The sequence below is a fragment of the Triticum urartu genome, chromosome 4 (assembly GCF_003073215.2).
Source record: "Triticum urartu cultivar G1812 chromosome 4, Tu2.1, whole genome shotgun sequence".
NCBI classification, from domain to species: Eukaryota; Viridiplantae; Streptophyta; class Magnoliopsida; order Poales; family Poaceae; genus Triticum; species Triticum urartu.
Window position 1 is genome coordinate 26438587 of NC_053025.1, and position 20683 is coordinate 26459269.

Here is a 20683-nt window from a genome sequence, read left to right on the forward strand (position 1 = left end):
GGGGACCAATATATCTTAATGCTATGGTTGGGTTTTACCTCAATGAACATTAGTTGTTGCGGATGCTTGCTAATAGTTCCAATCATAAGTGCATAGAATTCCATGTTAGGGATGACATGCTAGCAGTGGCCTCTCCCACATAATACTTGCTATCGGTCTAGTAAAGTAGTCAATTGCTTAGGGGAAATTCCGCAACTCCTACCACCACTTTTGCACACTCGCTATATTTACTTTATTGTTTCTTTATCTAAACAGCCCCTACTTTTTATTTACTTACTCTTTATTATCTTGCAAACCTATCCAACAACACCTACAAAGTACTTTTAGTTTCATACTTGTTCTAGGTAAAGCGAACTCAAGCGTGCGTAGAGTTGTATCGGTGGTCGATAGAACTTGAGGGAATATTTGTTCTACCTTTAGCTCCTCGTTGGGTTCGACACTCTTACTTATCGAAAACTGTTGCGATCCCCTATACTTGTGGGTTATCAGGCCTCCTCCAAGGACAAGAAGAGGGAGGAGGAAGAGAATTTCCTTGTGAAGCTCATCAACCCCTACTTCCTCTCCGTTTAGGCTCAACCTAGGTCCACCATGGAGGAGGATAACTGCATATCAGGGACGTGGAAGTCCGAAAGAAAGAGGAGCTCAAAGCAAGGTTGGAGACCCCAGAGGAAACTATTGCCGGGTATGAAGGTGTGATATTTGAAAATCTTGATGCACATCATATTGTGACAACAAAATTCAAGGCTAAGGTTGAGGAGGTGGAGAAGGAGAAATTGCAACTTCGTTGGGAAGTGGGATCTTTGGAGGAGTTGCTTCAGTTTTCCTAGAGTGGGATATGTGAGATGCGAAAACTACTTCATGAGTATGAGTGCATGTTTAGGAAGATGGTTTGAGTCAGCCTTGTATGGTTTGCCAGATGCCAAATAATAATCATCTGCCAAAGAATTGAAAAGTGGTAATAGGCATTCCTCCTTCCTTGCTTCTATCAAACCTTGGGAGAGGTTGCCAGGTATCTCACCTCACATCTTTAGGTTATGCATTATGGTTAGTGTTTTAGTGGATTATTGATCTTTTGAAGTTAGGTTGCAAAGTGAGCTATCGCTCCTTCAGAGTGATTGTTGATGTATCTAGTGATACGAGGTTATATGTAATAAAGAGAGGGCTCAAGTTTTCCTTTTTCTTTTGTTATTATACGTTCTAGCATTGCCGCACACCTCATAAAATATATGTTGTGGGAGGACATGACTTTACTGACACTAAGAATTGGAATATGGATGCTAACTTGGTGAATAAAACTGTACCTGGTCTTATAATGGATTCATGAAACTCGGTACAAAAAGAAAGGATGTGCATATGCAAATATATTATCTCCAAAATCTTTGGATCAATAACTAATCTTCAATTTGCAAACTCCAGTGAACTATCTATTATAGTTAGGCATGGAAAACAACTATGTGATCATAGGTTGAACCTTTCTAGCCAAAACTATATGTACTAATAAGCATGAATTATGCTTGTGCATCCATAACCTGAGCCAAGTCGGTCCCGCAAGTGTTCATTGTACCTACCTATGTGACTGAGTAAGGTCACTCCAAGTAAATTTTCATCCTCACACGCAACAAACTACCAACTAAAAACTTCTCTGTTTGAGTTTTTGTTGTGCGGGAATGATAATTTTCCGCGAACTTGTGATGGGGGCACCATCACAAGGGGAAATGGGGAAATTATCGTTTCAACGGACTAAACTCTTGAATGTCCAACATTAAGCGCTTGGCAATCCACATGCTTTCCTCCGGGAAGGGCATTTTGTACTTCTATGTTGAGTCAATCCTTTCTTGAAACCTATTCTTTTAGGGTAAGCTTTGCTTGTTGGAGTAAGACCCATGCTCGATGGTTACTATGACCATATGTGTAGCTTGTTTACTGAAGTTGAAATAAACCTCAAGATTCATGTGAATAGCCAAAGCAAATAAATTTGCTATAAACTTTGATCTTCTCATGCATGGCTATAATTTTGCAGTCTAAAAATTTACTCACTTGAATGATAGTCCTTATTATTGAAAAAAATTATAAAAAGATAGTTGAGCATATGTCACTTCTTATTTAAAGCACTATAATAGACCTTTCTTGAAGAATTAAGATGAAAAAATCATTACATGATCTGAGTATGGTCAAACATCTTGCATAACATCCAAACTTAGAGTATCTAGTGCTTGGTAAAATTGTCATGGCCTCCACATGTGCTTCTATTTTGAGTGTTGTTGTGTTATTATGTGTAAAATACTTTCGCAAAGTATGATTATTGCATGCCTGTATTATTTTATTACTGGCCTCTCACTTTTGCTCGAGGACAAGCAAGGTCTGAGTTCGGTAGAGCTGGTACGTGCATTTTGCATCACATTTTCAGAGGATAAATACTCTACTTTTATGTCATTTCAATTATTAGCGATTAGCAAGCAAGTTGAAGTGATAGTCACAAAAAATATCTGAGATGTACAGTTTAAACGAGGATAAAATGAGTGTAAAAGCCAGTCATCAACACCCCCGAGGTTAAACCTTGATGGTTCTCGATCAAGCAACATTGAACTCGACATTTAAACCAAAATAACAAGAAGATTTTGGTTCACTTACGATTGATAATGCCTAGATCGTAAGCAAGGTCTAAGCTTAGAGGAGCTGATGTGTGCATTTTGCATCACATTTTCAGAAGATAAATACTCTACTTTTATGCCATTTCAATTATTACTGATTAGTGGGCAAGTTGAAGTGATAATCGTAGAAAATATCTGAGATGTCCAATGTAAAAAAGGATAAAAATGAGAGTAAAAATCATTCATCACCATTCCCAAGGTTAAACCTCGAGCGTTCTCGAGAGCAACGTTGATGATAAGGCCTAGATATCTGAGATGTCCAATTTAAACAAGGATAAAAATGAGTGTAAAAACCACTCATCACCATTTCCAAGGTTAAACCTCGATCGATCTAGAGAGCAACATTGATGATAAGGAACTCGACGTTTAAATCAAAATACCAAAAAGATATTGGTTCACTTAATAACGCCTAGATATCTAAGACGTCCAATTTAAACAACAATAAAAAATGAGTGTAAAAAGCACTCATCACCATTCCCAAGGTTAAACCTCAATCGTTCTCGAGAGCAACATTGATGATAAGGAACTCGACATTTAAACCGAAATAACAAAAAGATATTGGTTCATTTACGATCAATAACGCCTAGATAGTCTGCCGCTTCTTTCACCTGAAAACTTAGCATGGCTAGACCAGCGGCAAGGTTATTATGCAAGCTTTGTTAGGCCAAGATGGTTAGAACAAAGTATTCATTATAGAAGCATGAATAAAATAGTAAATTAGCTATCATTTTATTTCATCTACCTAACACTTCCTTGTCGGAAACAGTTGAAATAACTTGGTATGAAAAACTTATATTAGGAGCATGAGAGCATGTCAAAGAAAAAACATAGCGTTCGAGTATCTCATTAACACCTACAAGTATCGTTAGATCAAGACTCTTCAAGGCATGGTCAATGCATTTGCTCCAGGGTGATGCCTCGCATGCCATGTAGGATCATGTGTCAGGAGAAGTAGGTTCGGACGGGGAAGCAGGATCTTCTGCAGGAGGCGGGTGCTTGGAGAGAAAAAGTGTGATCTGATGTAAAAAGCTGAAAAAAATTGAAGTGGAGAATAGAGATGTATGTGTGTACTAGTCTTTATTTTCTATTCTTTGATGATGCCCACTAGTGGCAGCAGCATTGAGAAGAGAAAAAAATCAATGTAGATACCCTCAAACTACTTTTTCTCATGAGGCATATGTACCACCATAGTTAATGCCCTCAGTGCCGCTTCTTTCATTATTTGTCTGAAACTTTCTATCTCGGTAACGACCAAGACCATGTCAAAAAAATGATATATGCAAACTGAGGATTTGTCAGGCCGGCAAACTCATCCACATTGGACCAGATCAGGTCTTTTAAGCGATAGCATACCTGTCAAAGCCATGACAGCAGACAGAATCATCCCAATTGGCGCCAACCTGTGAGATTCCAAATATCCTAATAAACTAGCAACAGATGCAAATCATGCCATCACATTCAAATGGTCCCGTTCTCCCCCTCGCATCTTGCTGGAAGAAAAGAGAAGAGATTCCACTTTTTACAGGAATGTCTCGTACGGCACTAAGCGAGGCAGCAAAGCGTAATCATGTACCACCATGCGCTGCTAAAGCCTGAGCAATAGAATTCTTTGCCATGAATATTCCAGCACATCGGACCAAGAAAGGAAGGCATCAGATCAGATCAGGTAGGGTTCATCATAGAACCCACCGTCGAAAAGCCGATTGTGCAAAGGCCACACTACACAGCAGATCACTCACCATTTCAAACAGATTACGATGGAAAGCTAAATAGCAGAGCATTTGGGTGTAGGGGCCAAATGAACCGGACAAGAAATGAGCAAGAGAATCCATTCATGTGACAACACCATGTAGGATCAAGAGACTTCATATTATTCATTTAACAAGATTGAGGTGACACATGACAAAATCAGAACACCATCCGTATTTCTCTAGTAGACTCACCAGGCATCTGATTAAATTTGATTGAATAAACCGAACATATGTGTCCAAAATCACAAGTGAGAAGCACAAGTAGGAATAGATATTACAGTCTTTGAATAGGAGAAAACGGTAACCGATAGGCCAGCCGAAAACTTTGTCCACGCTAACAAAGAAACAGCAACAAAATAGAGAGACGAAGCAGGAGGGTCGCGATAAAGGCCCTCTTGGCTTTCTTTCTTGGGTCCGAAGAATTAGAAGCATTTCCTGTGCACAATGGATGGGCCAGACTCGTCGTACTCAGCCTTTGCAATCCACATCTGCAAGCGCAACAACAAGCAACACTGTAAGCAAAGCAACCAAAATCCATGAATGAAATGAATGAAGTACGATGCTGCAATGTTTATATACCTGCTGGAAGGTGCTGAGAGATGCCAAGATGGATCCTCCGATCCAGACACTGTACTTCCTTTCAGGAGGAGCAACAACCTTGATCTTCATGCTGCTAGGAGCCAAGGCAGTGATCTCCTTGCTCATCCTATCAGCGATTCCAGTGAACATAGTGGTACCACCACTAAGAACAATGTTGCCGTACAGATCCTTCCTAATATCCACGTCGCACTTCATGATGGAGTTGTAGGTAGTCTCATGAATACCTGCAGCTTCCATCCCAATGAAGGATGGCTGGAAGAGAACCTCAGGACAACGGAAACGCTCAGAACCAATGGTGATAACCTGCCCATCAGGCAGCTCATAGCTCTTCTCCACAGAAGAGCTGGTCTTGGAAGTCTCCATTTCCTGGTCGTAGTCCAGGGCAATGTAGGACAGCTTCTCCTTCACGTCCCTCACAATTTCCCGCTCAGCAGTGGTGGTGAATGAGTAACCACGCTCAGTCAGGATCTTCATGAGGTGATCGGTGAGATCACGCCCAGCCAAGTCGAGACGAAGGATAGCATGGGGGAGAGCATATCCTTCGTAGATGGGGACAGTGTGGCTGACACCATCTCCAGAGTCCAGCACGATACCTGACAAGTTCAAGAGGGCACATTGAGTTATTGATAAATGAAAAAAATACTTGTTAGGTGATGACAATTAACTGCCTATCAGGTTTGGTTGACAAATATTAACCAGATGTCACAGAACAAAACTAGTGCTACCACAAAACGATTTGAGAAATTTTACAGATTAACCTCATCTACATGTGAGCATGCTAAATTCCAGGGTTCCTGATTCAAAAGACCAGAGTTGGATATAGATGAGCTCACCTGTGGTACGACCACTGGCGTACAGCGAGAGGACGGCCTGGATGGCGACGTACATAGCAGGAGTGTTGAAGGTCTCGAACATGATCTGTGTCATCTTCTCACGATTGGCCTTGGGGTTGAGCGGCGCCTCAGTGAGAAGGACAGGGTGCTCCTCTGGGGCGACACGGAGCTCGTTGTAGAAGGTGTGATGCCAGATCTTCTCCATGTCGTCCCAGTTGCTGACGATACCGTGCTCGATGGGGTACTTGAGAGTCAAGATACCCCTCTTGGACTGCGCCTCGTCACCAACGTAGGCGTCCTTCTGCCCCATCCCGACCATGACACCGGTGTGGCGTGGGCGGCCCACGATGCTGGGGAAGACGGCCCTGGGAGCATCATCTCCAGCGAACCCAGCCTGCAAACATCACCACCACGAGTGTTATGTTACAACGAGCACTGCGGCATTTCCCTGAACCAAAGATGCAAGACGCTTGCACAATGCGGTGGCTTACCTTGACCATACCGGTACCATTGTCGCAGACGAGGGGCTGGATGTCCTCGGCGTCGGCCATTTCTACCTACAGCAAAAGCTCGCACAAAGCTACAGTTATTGCACATCGATCGATCGATCAATCAAAGGAGAATCTACGCAATCTAGCAGTGAAGGGTGCCGGGTAAATAAATGCAGAGATTAAAATATTTTTTCTCCGTCGAAGAAACAGTGCGAAAATTCTTTCTAGCAGCATGATGGGACTATCAATCAATTCACGAGGAACCCTGTAACTCCGCAACTTAATACTACTATAAGAACAATTAATAACGAAACAGAGAGAGAATGGTTCTCCGGCGCCGCGGCGCAGATCGGGGCGCTCCGGCGCCCGAAACGGCCCAGATCGCGGGCCGCAGCAGATCTGCATTCCCGCGGCGGCATGAATGAACAGCAGAAAAATACAGGGGCGGCGCTCCCATTCCGCGAGATCCGGTCGGATCCGCGGCGGGAAGAGGGGGGGCGGGCGCCCGCGAGATCAGATCGATCGGCCTGGTGGCAGGCGCGGGGGAGGGAGGGAGCGCGCAATGCGGGGCGGATCTCATCTGGGAAGGGGAGGAGGAGGAGGAGGAAGAGGAGGAGGGGGCATGAGATGGTTACCGGGAAGGGGGGGACGGGGAGCGGCGGTGGCGGTCCGGTGGCGCGACGGAGGGCGGAGACGGTGGAGGAGGCGGGGGTGAGCGGTAGGGTTGGGGTGGTGGGGTGGGGGGTATGTATAGCGGGGAGGCGGGCGACGGGGCAGGGGACGGCCGCACTCGTCGCCCCGGCTGGCTCTCGCGGCCCCACGACCCGGCTGGCGTTGGTTTTTGTTTTTTCGGGGGAGGGGAGGACGACGTGCGCCCCGGTGCCCGTGGTTGTGCGCCTGTGCGTGCGGACAACTCAGGCTCGCGGCTGGCACTCGTTGTCTTCGGTTGGGTGGTGCGCTGCTGGCCGAATGCGCCAACGTGATTTTTCTTCTCCACATTCTTCTTTTGAGAATTTTCTTCCCCGCATTTGGTACATGATTAGTCATACTTTTTTTTTGGAAAGAATTGGATGGCGAACCAACATGTCGTTGGATGACCAGGAGGACGATGGTATTTTCAGCTCACCAGGGCTCAAATTCTAGACTTGACATTTGATGCTCGTATTATTTCTGGATTTACTTGTTTTAGTCTTCCGATGATGTTGTTCATTGCGAGGAGACATTCCCGTTCACTACGAGGCAAGGGCTATTGCACGTACAACATAGTGAGGGCAACCCATTTGTACTAGGCCCATGTCATACGGAGTTGCCCCCGCTCAGCTTAGTTTTCAGCTTATTTTCTTTTAGCCCATCAAGCATGCTAAGCAACCCAGCACAACTTACGTAACTAGGAAATTGAGATCTACCACTTAAAAAAGGGGAAATGTTGGAGAGCAGCAATTCGATGCCCATACTCATCTGGACCCACGATGAAGAAGGAAAAACTCAAAACAAATACTAAAAAAATTTAAATTCTTTTTACATGGTAGATAATTTGGTGCGTGAGGTGCGCTTCAAATTTCAGATCATTTGGATATCTAAATAACTCTCGGCAAAAAAAGACAATTTTGGGTTGTAAAAAAGTTTATTGCTCATGTATTGTTCTAGCCCTAATTTGTCTTTTTTGTTAAGAGCTACTCGTATGTTCAAATGGTCTGAAATTTTGGACACACCTCACGCACCAAATTATCTATAATCTAAAAAAATAGATTTTTAAAAAGATATGAATTTTTCTTGACTGGGTGTAGATGAGTCTGGACTCAAAAATGGATATTCAAAAATGTTAGATTTGTTCTAAACAGCAGAAAATGTGAGATCTTCCCGAAAACAAAATTACAAAAAGTTAGACGGAGATGCAACCCAACAGCCACGCTGCATGCAGCCCTGCTTGCCCATGCCCTTGCCTTATAGCATCTACAACCGAACCCCTCAAGCCCGTCTCAAACGCCCGGGCAGGCCGCCCGGTCGATGCCGGTCACGAAATTTGGACCCAGACGGGTGAGGGAGTCCTGGATTGAGGGGTCCTCGGGCATCCGGCCTGTTAGCCATGGGCCGGACTAATGGGCTGTGAAGATACGAAGACCAAGACTGCATCCATGGCCGGACGGGACTCTCCTTGACGTGGAAAGCAAGCTTGGCGACCGGATATGTAGATTCCCTTCTTTGTAATCGACCTTGTGTAACCCTAGATCCTCCCGGTGTCTATATAAACCGGAGGACTTAGTCCAGATAGGATACTCATTATCATAGCCATACAAGTTAGACCTCTAGGGTTTAGCCATTACGATCTCGAGGTAGATCCACTCTTGTAATACTCATATTCATCAATATCAATCAAGCAGGACGTAGGGTATTACCTCCATAGAGAGGGCCCGAACCTGGGTAAACATCGTGTCCCTTGTCTCCTGTTACCATCGACCTTAGACGCACAGTTCGGGACCCCCTACCCGAGATCCGTCGGTTTTGACACCGACATTGGTGCTTTCATTGAGAGTTTCCACTGTGCTGTCGCCAAAAGGTTTGATGGTCCCTTCAATCGTCCGTAATGACGTTGTCCAAGGAGAAATTTTCCTCCCCGGACAGATCTTCGTGTTCGGCGGCTTCGCACTGCAGGCCAATTCGTTTGGTCATCTGGCAGATCGAAAGCCACGCCCCTTACCATCAGGTCAGATTCGGAAGCTTGAACTACGCCGCGGACATCCGTGGAGACTTGATCTTCGCCGGATTCGAGACCGCGGTAGCCGCTCCCGGTCACCCCGATGATCATGACCTAAATCTGTCATCAGGCCGCATTCAGGAGATTGCTCCTGTAACCGCTCTGGCCCTAGATCCGGAGCAGACTGCGCCATCCGAGGACGGGAGGATCAACCCCACCACGGAGGCCATAGATTCCACGGCGTTGGAGCCGCACATAGACCTAACCTCTCAAGACATCTTTGTCACCGGAACTCCAGACTCATCTCCGGCCGTACGTTCCGAACCACGTGAACCCGCGGACGCCGAAATTGATCATTTATCGATCTTCAAGTTCAGCGCCGCAGACATCTTCCAGCACTCGCCTTTGGGCGATGTGCTAAATCATTAAAGAACCTGTCCTTGGCGGAGGACTCATAGCCGAACTATATCCGGCTCGAACTAGGGGCTGACGATGGAGAATTTTGCTTCCCACCCGCCACCCACTTCATAGCCACGGTCGAGGATTTGACCGAAGAACTTGATTACGACTCCGAAGACATCGACGGTATGGATGACAACGCCGGAGAAGAAGAGGCCCAGAACCCGCCGTTCACCGAACGCTGGACGGCCACTTCCTCGTATGATGTATACATGGTGGATGCACCAGAGGAGAACAGCGGCGAGGACAAAGAAGATCCAGCTGAGGATAAACCTTCTGAAATACAGTCCAAGCGCCAGCGGCAGAGGCGCCACTCTAAGTCACGCCGCAGTAAAGACAGCAACACCGGCACAGGAGAAGATAACACTCCAGAAGGTGCCGAAAACAACGAATACCCCGTCGATACAGCTAATGAACAAGATGAACGGGAAGGAGGGAAGGTTAGCCCCGGTAAACAGGCCACGCACGAAGACTCAGAGGACGGAAGTTATCTTCCGCTTTCCGAAGATGAGGTGAGCCTCGGCACCGACGATTTCATCATGCCTGAGGCTAATCGCCCCCGCAAGGAGCCTGAAAAAGAAGCAGCAGCAGCTTCAAGCTGACCAAGATCTGCTCAATGATAAATGGACGGATGTCCTAGCAGCCGAAGAGTACGGCCTCAAGCACCCAACCAAAAGCTACCCAACACGCAAATTGCTACCTCAGTTTGACGAGGAGGCGCCAAACTACATACCTCCATTGTACAATGCGGCTGACCGACCACCACATGGTCGAGACAAAACGACAACTCTCGCCGAACACCAGCCAGCCCCACCTCAGCCCACAGGCAGAGGTAAATTAGCCCATGTTCATACATATGACCTCCGGCAAAACCTGAACAATAAAGCAGGACTTACTAGATCAATCTACGGATCACAAGGGCGTGCCTCGACACGCGATGACGACCACCTATTCGGACGTGACAAACTTAGTCATGCGCGGGCCGAAAACCGCGGACGGACTCAATCAGAGCTACGTCGCGGTACGGGCCGATATAGAGGCGCTGCACACCCTCATTGCTTCACTGATGAGGTCCTGGATCATGAATTCCCAGAAGGGTTCAAACCCGTGAATATAGAATCGTACGATGGAACCACGGACCCTGCGGTGTGGATCGAAGACTTCATTCTCCACATTCATATGGCCTGCGGCGATGACCTCCACGCCATCAAATACCTCCCTTTAAAACTCAAGGGGTCAGCTCGGCACTGGCTCAATAGTCTGCCTGCAAATTCTATTGGCAGCTGGGAGGACATGGAAGAGGCCTTCCTCGATAACTTCCAAGGTACATATGTTCGACCTTCGGACGCTGATGACTTAAGCCATATAGTTCAACAGCCCGGAGAGTCCGCCAGGAAATTCTTGACTAGGTTCTTAACTAAAAAGAACCAAATCGTCGATTGTCCGGATGCCGAAGCCCTAGCAGCCTTCAAACACAACATCCATGACGAATGGCTCGCTCGCCACCTCGGCCAAGAAAAGTGATACGTCTCCAACGTATCTATAATTTTTGATTGCTCCATGCTATATTATCTACTATTTTGGATATTATTGGGCTTTATTATCCACTTTTATATTTTTTTTGGGACTAACCTATTAACCGGAGGCCCAACCCAGAATTGCTGTTTTTGCCTGTTTTAGGGTTTCGAAGAAAAGGAATATCAAACGGAGTCCAAACGGAATGAAACCTTCAGGGAACTTGATTTTCTCAACGAACAAGACCCGGGAGACTTGGACCCTACGTCAAGAAAGAAAAGAGGAGGCCACGAGGTAGGGGGCGCGCCTGCCTACCCCAGGCGCGCCCTCCACCCTCGTGGGCCCCTGTTGCTCCACCGACGTACTCCTTCCTCCTATATATACCTACGTACCCCCAAGTGATCAGATACGGAGCCAAAACCCTAATTCCACCGCCGTAACTTTCTGTATCCACGAGATCCCATCTTGGGGCCTGTTCTAGAGCTCCGCCGAAGGGGGCATCGATCACGGAGGGCTTCTACATCAACACCATAGCCTCTCCGATGAAGTGTGAGTAGTTTACCTCAGACCTACGGGTCCATAGTTAGTAGCTAGATGGCTTCTTCTCTCTCTTTGGATCTCAATACAATGTTCTCCCCTCTCTTGTGGAGAACTATTCGATGTAATCTTCTTTTTATGGTGTGTTTGTTGAGACAGATGAATTGTGGGTTTATGATCAAGTCTATCTATGAACAATATTTGAATCTTCTCTGAATTCTTTTATGTATGATTGGTTATCTTTGCAAATCTCTTCGAATTATCAGTTTGGTTTGGCCTACTAGATTGATCTTTCTTGCAATGGGAGAAGTGCTTAGCTTTGGGTTCAATCTTGCGGTGTCCTTTCCCAGTGACAGTAGGGGCAGCAAGGCACGTATTGTATTGTTGCCATCGAGGATAACAAGATGGGGTTTTCTTCATATTGCATGAGTCTATTCCTCTACATCATGTCATCTTGCTTAAGGCGTTACTCTGTTTTTAACTTAATACTCTAGATGCATCTTGGATAGCGGTCGATGAGTGGAGTAATAGTAGTAGATGCAGGCAGGAGTCGGTCTACTTGTCTCGGACGTGATGCCTATATACATGATCATACCTAGATATTCTCATAACTATGCTCAATCCTGTCAATTGCTCAACAGTAATTTATTCACCCATCGTAGAATACTTATGCTCTCGAGAGAAGCCACTAGTGAAACCTATGTCCCCCGGGTCTATCTTTATCATATTGATCTCCTACTACTTAGTATTTCCTTTGCTATTTACTTTGCCTTTATTTTACTTTGCATCTTTTATCATAAAAATACCAAAAAATATTATCTTATCATATCTATCAGATCTCACTCTCGTAAGTGGCCTTATAGGGATTGACAACCCCTATTTGTGTTGGTTGCGAGTATTTATTTGTTTTGTGCAGGTACGAGGGACTCGCGCGTATCCTCCTACTGGATTGATACCTTGGCTCTCAAAAACTGAGGGAAATACTTACGCTACTTTGCTGCATTATCCCTTCCTCTTCGGGGAAAACCAACGCAATGCTCAAGAGGTAGCAAGAAGGATTTCTGGCGCCGTTGCCGGGGAGGTCTACGCAAAAGTCAACATACCAAGTACTCATCACATACCCTTATCTCCTGCATTACATTATTTGTCATTTGCCTCTCGTTTTCCTCTCCCCCACTTCACCCTTGCCGTTTTATTTGCCTCCTCTTTTGTTTGCCTTCTTCCTGTATGTATCCTTATTTGTGTTTCCATGTGCCTTCTATTTGCTTGCATCTTTGCTTGCTAAAAATCTATTGATATGGATCCACTTAAAGTGTTCTACTTGGATCCTTCGATCCTTATGTGCTCGTGCTGAAACCCCAACTAGCCTAGTTGATGGGAAATCTTTAGATGAGCATGCTCATTTTGTGTGTCATCGTTTTTCTGAAAAAGGGAAGCTCTTATGGTATCATATAAATAGTTTGCTATGCTTGGAATCTTTGTGAAATTTGTGATTTTACTTATTGCTCTAAGAACCCTAAAAACACCTTCCCTACCTATGTGAGTTCAATGATAATGAAATCTTATCTTCTTATGCAAAGGGTGTTTATAGTTATTATGATATCGAATAAATTGAAGAATTTGTCGTTTTTAAGGGTGCTCATGAAGTTGCTTCTTTGATTGAAAAGTATGATTTTACTCTCAATAAATCTGAAAATTCCGTCATACTTAAATATTGCAATGAAAACTTTGCTCATAATGTCTATGTCCAAGAATTTATTGAAAGAATGAACGTTGCTTTGGAAGAAAATAATGATATGCATGAATCTATAGATAATGATGATTCCGATGATTTGGTTGAAATATCCCTTGACGAACATGATGCCTGCTATTCTTGTGGCCATGATGCCAATATTTATGAATATGAATTTGCTATAGTTCTTTATGTTAAACATGAGATCGTTGCTATTGCACCCATACTTGATAGTTCCTTCGATGAAAAGCATGGTTGCAATGATGTTATTATAAATTCTCTTAATGTCAATTGTGTTAATGATATGCAAAACCCTAAGCTTAGGGATGCTAGTTTTGCTATGACTACTATTTGTTGCAATGATCATGATTGGGGTGATTCTACTTTTGATCTTGAAAATTTATTTAAGCCCCATGATGAATATGAGATTGATAATAGTGTTTGCAATATTATTGAAAGTGGGTTTGGAGAGGTCATGACTTTAGTTAATGTTAATCCCACTATTTTGGAAGAGTTTCAACTTTGCATACATGTGGATCTTGTTAAGAATATGTTTTGTGATAGATATATTGTCGAATTTGCTTATGATCCTACATGTAATTATTATGAGAGAGGAAAATATGGTGGTAGAAATTTTCATGTTACTAAATTACCTCTCGTTATGTTGAGATTGCTATTGTTTCTTTCCTCTTCCTTGCATATGCTAGTTTTTGTTTGCCTGGATAATTTGTTTGCCTATAAGATACCTATGCATAGGAAGTATGTTAGACTTAGATGTGTTTGTCACGTGTTTTATGACGCTCTCTTTGTGCTTCAATTCTTATCTTTCATGTGAGCATCATTGAAATATTATGCCTAGCTATAAGGCTTTAAACGATAGCGCTTGTTGGGAGGCAACCCAATTTTATTTTTATTTCTTGCTTTTTGCTCCTGTTTAGTAATAAATAATTTATCTAGCCTATATTTTTGGTTGTGTTTTTGTGTTTAATTAGTGTTTGTGCCAAGTAGAACCGTTGGGAAGACTTGGGGAAAGTCTTGTTGAACTTGCTGTAAAAAACAGAAACTTTAGCGCTCACGAGAACTACTGTCATTTTTATTTGGAAAGTGATATTTAGTTAATTCTTTTTGCAGATGATTTATAGATAAATTCCTCACGTCCAGCAATTTATTTTAGAATTTTTGGGGTTCCAGATCTTGATCTAGCTACAGGTTACTACAGACTGTTCTGTTTTTGACAGATTCTGTTTTTCGTGTGTTGTTTGCTTATTTTGATGAATCTATGGCTGGTAAAATAGTTTATAAACCATAGAGAAGTTGGAATACAGTAGGTATAACACCAATATAAATAAATAATGAGTTCATTACAGTACCTTGAAGTGGTCTTTTATTTTCTTTCGCTAATGGAGCTCACGAGATTTTCTACTTTAAGTTTTGTGTTGTGAAGTTTTCAAGTTTTGGGTAAAGATTTGATGGATTATGGAACAAGGAGTGGCAAGAGCCTAAGATTGGGGACGCCCATGGCACCCCCAAGATAATCTAAGGACACCTAAAAGCCAAAGCTTGGGGATGCCCCGGAAGGCATCCCCTCTTTCGTCTACTTCTATCGGTAACTTTACTTGGAGCTATATTTTTATTCGCCACATGATATGTGTTTTGCTTCGAGTGTCTTGTATTATTTGAGTCTTTGCTTTTTAGTTTAACACAATCATCCTTGCTGTACACACCTTTTGAGAGAGCCATACATGATTTGGAATTTGTTAGAATACTCTATGTGCTTCGCTTATATCTTTTGAGTTATATAGTTTTGCTCTAGTACTTCACTTATATCTTTTAGAGCACGGTGGTGGATTTGTTTTATAGAAACTATTGATCTCTCATGCTTCACTTAGATTATTTTGGGAGTCTTAATAGCATGGTAATTTACTTAAATCCTAATATGCTAGGTATTCAAAGTTAGTAAAATTTTCTTAAGAGTGTTTTGAATACTAAGAGAAGTTTGATGCTTGATGATTGTTTTGAGATATAGAGGTAATAATATCAAAGTCGTGTTAGTTGAGTAGTTGTGAAATTGAGAAATACTTGTGTTGAATTTTGCAAGTCCCGTAGCATGCACGTATGGTAAACGTTATGCAACAAATTTGAAACATGAGGTGTTATTTGATTGTCTTCCTTATGAGTGGCGGTCGGGGACGAGCGATGGTCTTTTCCTACCAATCTATCCCCCTAGGAGCATGCGTGTAGTACCGAGGTTTTTGATGACTTGTAGATTTTTGCAATAAGTATGTGAGTCTTTATGACTAATGTTGAGTCCATGGATTATACGCACTCTCACCCTTCCATCCTTGCTAGCCTCTTCGGTACCGTGCATTGCCCTTTCTCACATTGAGAGTTGGCGCAAACTTCGCCGGTACATCCAAACCCCGTGATATGATACGCTCTTTCACACATAAACCTCCTTATATCTTCCTCAAAACAGTCACCATACCTACCTATTATGGCATTTCCATAGCCATTCTGAGATATATTGCCATGCAACTTTCCATCATTCCGTTTCATCATGACACATTCATCATTGTCATATTGCTTAGCATGATCATGTAGTTGACATAGTATTTGTCGCAAAGACACCGTTCATAATTCTTTCATACATGTCACTCTTGGTCCATTGCATATCCCGGTACACCGCCGGAGGCATTCATATATAGTCATCTTTTGTTCTAGTATCGAGTTGTAATCATTGAGTTGTAAATAAATAGAAGTGTGATGATCATAATTTTTTAGAGCATTGTCCCAAGTGAGGAATGTAAAAAAAGAGAAAGGCCATATAAAAAATAAGAGAAAAAGAGAGAAGGGACAATGTTACTATCCTTTGCCACACTTGTGCTTCAAAGTAGCACCGTAATCTTCATGATAGAGAGTCTCTTGTTTTGTCACTTTCATATACTAGTGGGAATTTTTCATTATAGAACTTGGCTTGTATATTCCAACAATGGGCCTCCTCAAGTGCCCTAGGTCTTCATGAGCAAGCAAGTTGGATGCACACCCACTAGTTTCTTTTGTTGAGATTTCATACATTTATAGCTCTAGTGCATCCGTTGCATGGCAATCCCTACTCCTTGCATTAACATCAATCGGTGGGCATATCCATAGCCCATTGATTAGCCTCGTTGATGTGAGACTTTCTCCTTTTTTGTCTTCTCCACATAACCCCCCTCATTATATTCTATTCCACCCACAGTGCTATGTCCATGGCTCGCGCTCATATATTGCGTGATAGTTTATAGGTTTGAGATTACTAAAGTATGAAACAATTGCTTGGCTTGTCATCGGGGTTGTGCATGATGAGAGCATTCTTGTGTGACGAAAATGAAACATGACTAAACTATATGATTTTGTAGGGATGAACTTTCTTTGGCCATGTTATTTTGAGAAGACATAATTGCTTAGTTAGTACGCTTGAAGTATTATTATTTTTAATGTCAATATGAACTTTTGTCTTGAATCTTTCGGATCTGAAAATTCATACCACAATTAAGAAGAATTACATTAAAATTATGCCAAGTAGCACTCCGCATCAAAAATTCTGTTTTTATCATTTACCTACTCGAGGACGAGCAGGAATTAAGCTTGGGGATGCTTGATACGTCTCCAACGTATCTATAATTTTTGATTGCTCCATGCTATATTATCTACTGTTTTGGACATTATTGGGCTTTATTATCCACTTTTATATTATTTTTGGGACTAACCTATTAACCGGAGGCCCAGCCCAGAATTGCTGTTTTTTCCTGTTTTAGGGTTTCGAAGAAAAGGAATATCAAACGGAGTCCAAACGGAATGAAACCTTCGGGAACGTGATTTTCTCAACGAACAAGACCCGGGAGACTTGGACCCTACGTCAAGAAAGAAAAGAGGAGGCCACGAGGTAGGGGGGCGCGCCTGCCTACCCCAGGTGTGCCCTCCACCCTCGTGGGCCCCCTGTTGCTCCATCGACGTACTCCTTCCTCCTATATATACCTACGTACCCCCAAACGATCAGATGCGGAGCCAAAACCCTAATTCCACCGCCGTAACTTTCTGTATCCACAAGATCCCATCTTGGGGCCTGTTCTGGAGCTCCGCCGGAGGGGGCATCGATCACACAGGGCTTCTACATCAACACCATAGCCTCTTCGATGAAGTATGACACTACAAAAAAAAGACACATCCGTGACATTTTGGGCCGAACGAAATTTTTTTGTCATACATATGACACTTCTATGACGATAATTGTGACAAAACCCGGTATCATCATAGATGTGGTGGGCTCCTACTTCTATGACAAAAAATCATGACAGAAAATGGGCTTTTCGTCCTGGGTGGGCCGGAGACGCAGCTGCATGACATTCTTTGGGCCGTCCATGACGGAAAAAACCGTGGTAGAAGCAAGGTCGAGGAAAATTTCGGGGAGTTCCTGGTTACGGTGGGAGGTCGGGGGCTGAGCGATGCGCGTTTCTCTCGTACACGTACGCGCGTGTGTGCGAGGCGTTGACTCTAACTGAACCCGAGCGAGGCGTTGGGCTCTAACTGAACCCGAGCGATTGCACTGCAGGCTACGCGTTACTGAACCCGAGTGATCGATCGATGGCTGTTAACTGAACCCGATCGAGCGATTCCTTCGCTACTACTGCTAACTGAAGCCGACCGATTGGATGAACAGTGAGCGTTGCGGGGGGGGGGGGGGGGGGGGGGGGGGTGGATGAACAGTGAGCGGTGGCGTTGCCTCTGGATGAACAGGACCCCGTGGTGTGGTGGAGGGCTGGATGAACAGTAGACGGTGGAGGGGTGCCCGTGGAGGGGTGGTTGAACAGGACCCCATGGTGTGGAGGGCTGGATGAACAGTAGACGGTGGAGGGGTGCCCGTGGAGGGGTGGTTGAACAGTAGCCGGTGGAGTAGCGCGTGGTGGAGGCTGGATGAACAGGAGCCCGTGGAGGCTGGAGGAGGTCGACGGTAGCCCGTGGAGGCTGCAGGAGGTCGACGGTAGCCCATGAAGGCTGGAGGAGGTCGACGGTGGAGATGAACAGTATCCCGTGGAGTCCCGTTTTGCGGTACGCCACACCCCTCCCGATGAACAGGACCCCCGTTTCGACCGTAGGAGGTCTGTTTCGTCCGTTTTGCGGTACGCCACACCCCTCCCGATCAACAGGACCCCCGTTTTGACCTTAGGAGGTCCGTTTCCTCCGTTTTGTGGTACGCCACACCCCTCCCGATCAACAGGACCCCCGTTTCGACCGTAGGAGGTCCGTTTCCTCCATTCTATGGTACGCCAGGCCTCGTTTCCATCGCCTGTTCCATCCAAGCCCTCCCGATGAACACGACCACGCATTCCGTTCCGACCCAGCCAGTTGGCTCCCACGCGTTCCGTTGCCTCCCGATGAACATGACGCATTTCGTTGCCTCCCCATGAACACGACGCATTCTGTTGCCTCCCCGTGAACACGACGCGTTCTGTTGCCTTCCCATGAACACGACGACGACGCTGTTTCTCCGTTCCGACCCAGCCATGTACACGAGCCCTGGCTGTACATATGCACGAGTAGGCGTTCGAGACCCCGCCCGGATGTACACATACGTGGACATATTTTATTTCTTGCACCCTGGCCGCTGTACGTACGTGTACATGCTACGTGCGCGCCTCTACTACGACATGTGCGCGCCTCTACTACGACACATGCGCGCCTCTACTACGACATGTGCGCGCCTCTACATCGACCAGTATGTACTTACACGTTCGCGACCAGAATGACAACGCTACGTACGCTTCGACTAGGTGGGTCCCGACTGTCAGGCACTTCCTTACGTGCGAAGATGTAGCTGGTGGGTCCCAGCAGTCAGGGGGGCGAATCATTTTGTTTTTTTGCCCGGACGCACTTCCTTGCGTGCGAAGGTGTAGCTGGTGGGTCCCAGCAGTTAGGGGAAAACATTTTTTTCAAGAAATACGATGTCCCTCCGGTGGGTCCCTGCTGTCAGGTGGAGGAATAATTATTTTGCACGTAACAAAGAGGCACTTCCTTGCTGCGGCCGTGGACCCAGCTGTCAGCCTCTCCATGTACAGTCCATGTCCGATGGAAGCCGTTCCTTGACCACGTTGACCACGCCGCGCCGAGAGCACCAGGGCGGTGGACGACGGCGAGGCCTAGGAAGGGGACGATGCGGAGTCGGGAAGACGCGGCAGTGGATGCCCACACGTAGAGGAGTACGAGGGTTCACTGGTTCGCTGCGTGTGAGGCTGTCGTCGCCGAAGAATAACAGGGGGTGTGGGTGAGTAGAGGGATGGCCTGGCCAGCGGTGGGAGTAGTAGGGGCGGTGAGGCCTCCGCCGCATCGCAACCGACCACGGGAGGCAGGAGCACGAGGCACGACCGACGCTGGTTTGGGCTGCTGGAGCAAGAAGACCAGAGGTTGAAGAAGCACTACGGCCATTGGATGGACATCGTACGGTCACTGGAGCTAGAATCGTGCATATTGACTAAGTTGACAAAGCCCTTCGTCCCCGTAAACTTAGTAGGCCCACAAGTCAGCCTGCCACTATACTAGGTCCCAGCTAACAGGGGGAGTATTCATTTTTTTGTGCGTAATAAGGAGGCACTTCCTTGCGTGCAAAGATATAGCTGGTGGGACCGAGCTGTCAGCGGCGGTAACGTTTTTTTCGCAAAATACAGAGGCCCTTTCTGTGGGTCCCTGATGTCAGGTGGAGGAATCATTATTTTGCGCGTAATAAGGAAGGCATTTCCTTGCATGCGGCCGTGGACCCAGCTGTCGGCCTCTCCACGTACAGTCCACTTCAGATGCATGTCGGTCATTGACCACGTTGAGCAGGCCGCGTCGAGAGCACCAGGGCGGTGGACGACGGCGAGGCCTAGGAAGGGAACGACACGGAGGCAGGGAAGACTCGGCAGTTGTTTCCCACGCGGAGGGGAGTACGACTGTACGAGGGTTTACTGGTTCGTCTGCCGTCGCCGGAGAATAACAGCAGGTGTGAGTGAGTAGAGGGATGGCTAGGCCAGCGATGGGAGTACGGTGGGGCGGTGAGGCCTGCGCGGCAGTAGAGCCAGCCGCGGGGAGGAGGGAGCAGGCAGTCCCGCCGGCGCTTGTTTGAGCGGCTGGAGCAGGAAGAGCAGAGATTGAAGAAGCACGACGGCCGTTGGATGGCCATCCAACAGTCACTGCTTGTGCGTCAACCTTTTTTTAGGAAAACCTCAAATCTGTGGAAAACAACATACAACCCATCTGCCATTATTTCTAATAATTTACAGCCCATTTGCTAATTATTAAGGTTTTTTGAGCCCATATTCTTTTTGTTAGCATTACAACCCATATTGTGGCCACGGTTAAAAAATTATACGAAATTTTGCATATTTCGGTGCGGTTCGAACTGTT

At 45.4% G+C, this 20683-nt stretch overlaps 1 protein-coding gene across 2 annotated transcripts; it reads right to left on the minus strand.

Annotated features, from left to right (window-relative positions):
- Positions 1-4501: 4501 nt before the first annotated feature.
- Positions 4502-7105, minus strand: LOC125550412 (actin-1-like). 2 transcript variants are annotated; one of them, XM_048713403.1, is made up of 5 exons: positions 6962-7105; positions 6327-6392; positions 5836-6229; positions 4982-5595; positions 4502-4890 (listed from the first exon to the last, which is right to left on the minus strand). In XM_048713403.1, the coding sequence occupies exons 2-5, from the start codon at positions 6384-6386 to the stop codon at positions 4825-4827; spliced, it is 1134 nt and encodes a 377-aa protein (XP_048569360.1). In that variant the 5' UTR covers positions 6387-6392; positions 6962-7105; the 3' UTR covers positions 4502-4824. The 2 variants fall into 2 exon arrangements, with proteins under 2 accessions (XP_048569360.1, XP_048569359.1); XM_048713402.1 differs by having other exon boundaries at positions 6327-6388; positions 6962-6983.
- Positions 7106-20683: the final 13578 nt, after the last annotated feature.

What these genes read in the sequence shown, in the direction of transcription:
- LOC125550412 (XM_048713403.1), bottom strand. Translation starts at nt 6,386, where the DNA reads ATGGCCGACGCCGAGGACATCCAGCCCCTCGTCTGCGACAATGGTACC. An exon ending in CGCCAGTGGTCGTACCACAG is followed by an intron (nt 5,596 to 5,835) that starts GTGAGCTCATCT and finishes TGAACTTGTCAG; the next exon opens with GTATCGTGCTGGACTCTGGA. An exon ending in CTCTCAGCACCTTCCAGCAG is followed by an intron (nt 4,891 to 4,981) that starts GTATATAAACAT and finishes TTGCGCTTGCAG; the next exon opens with ATGTGGATTGCAAAGGCTGA.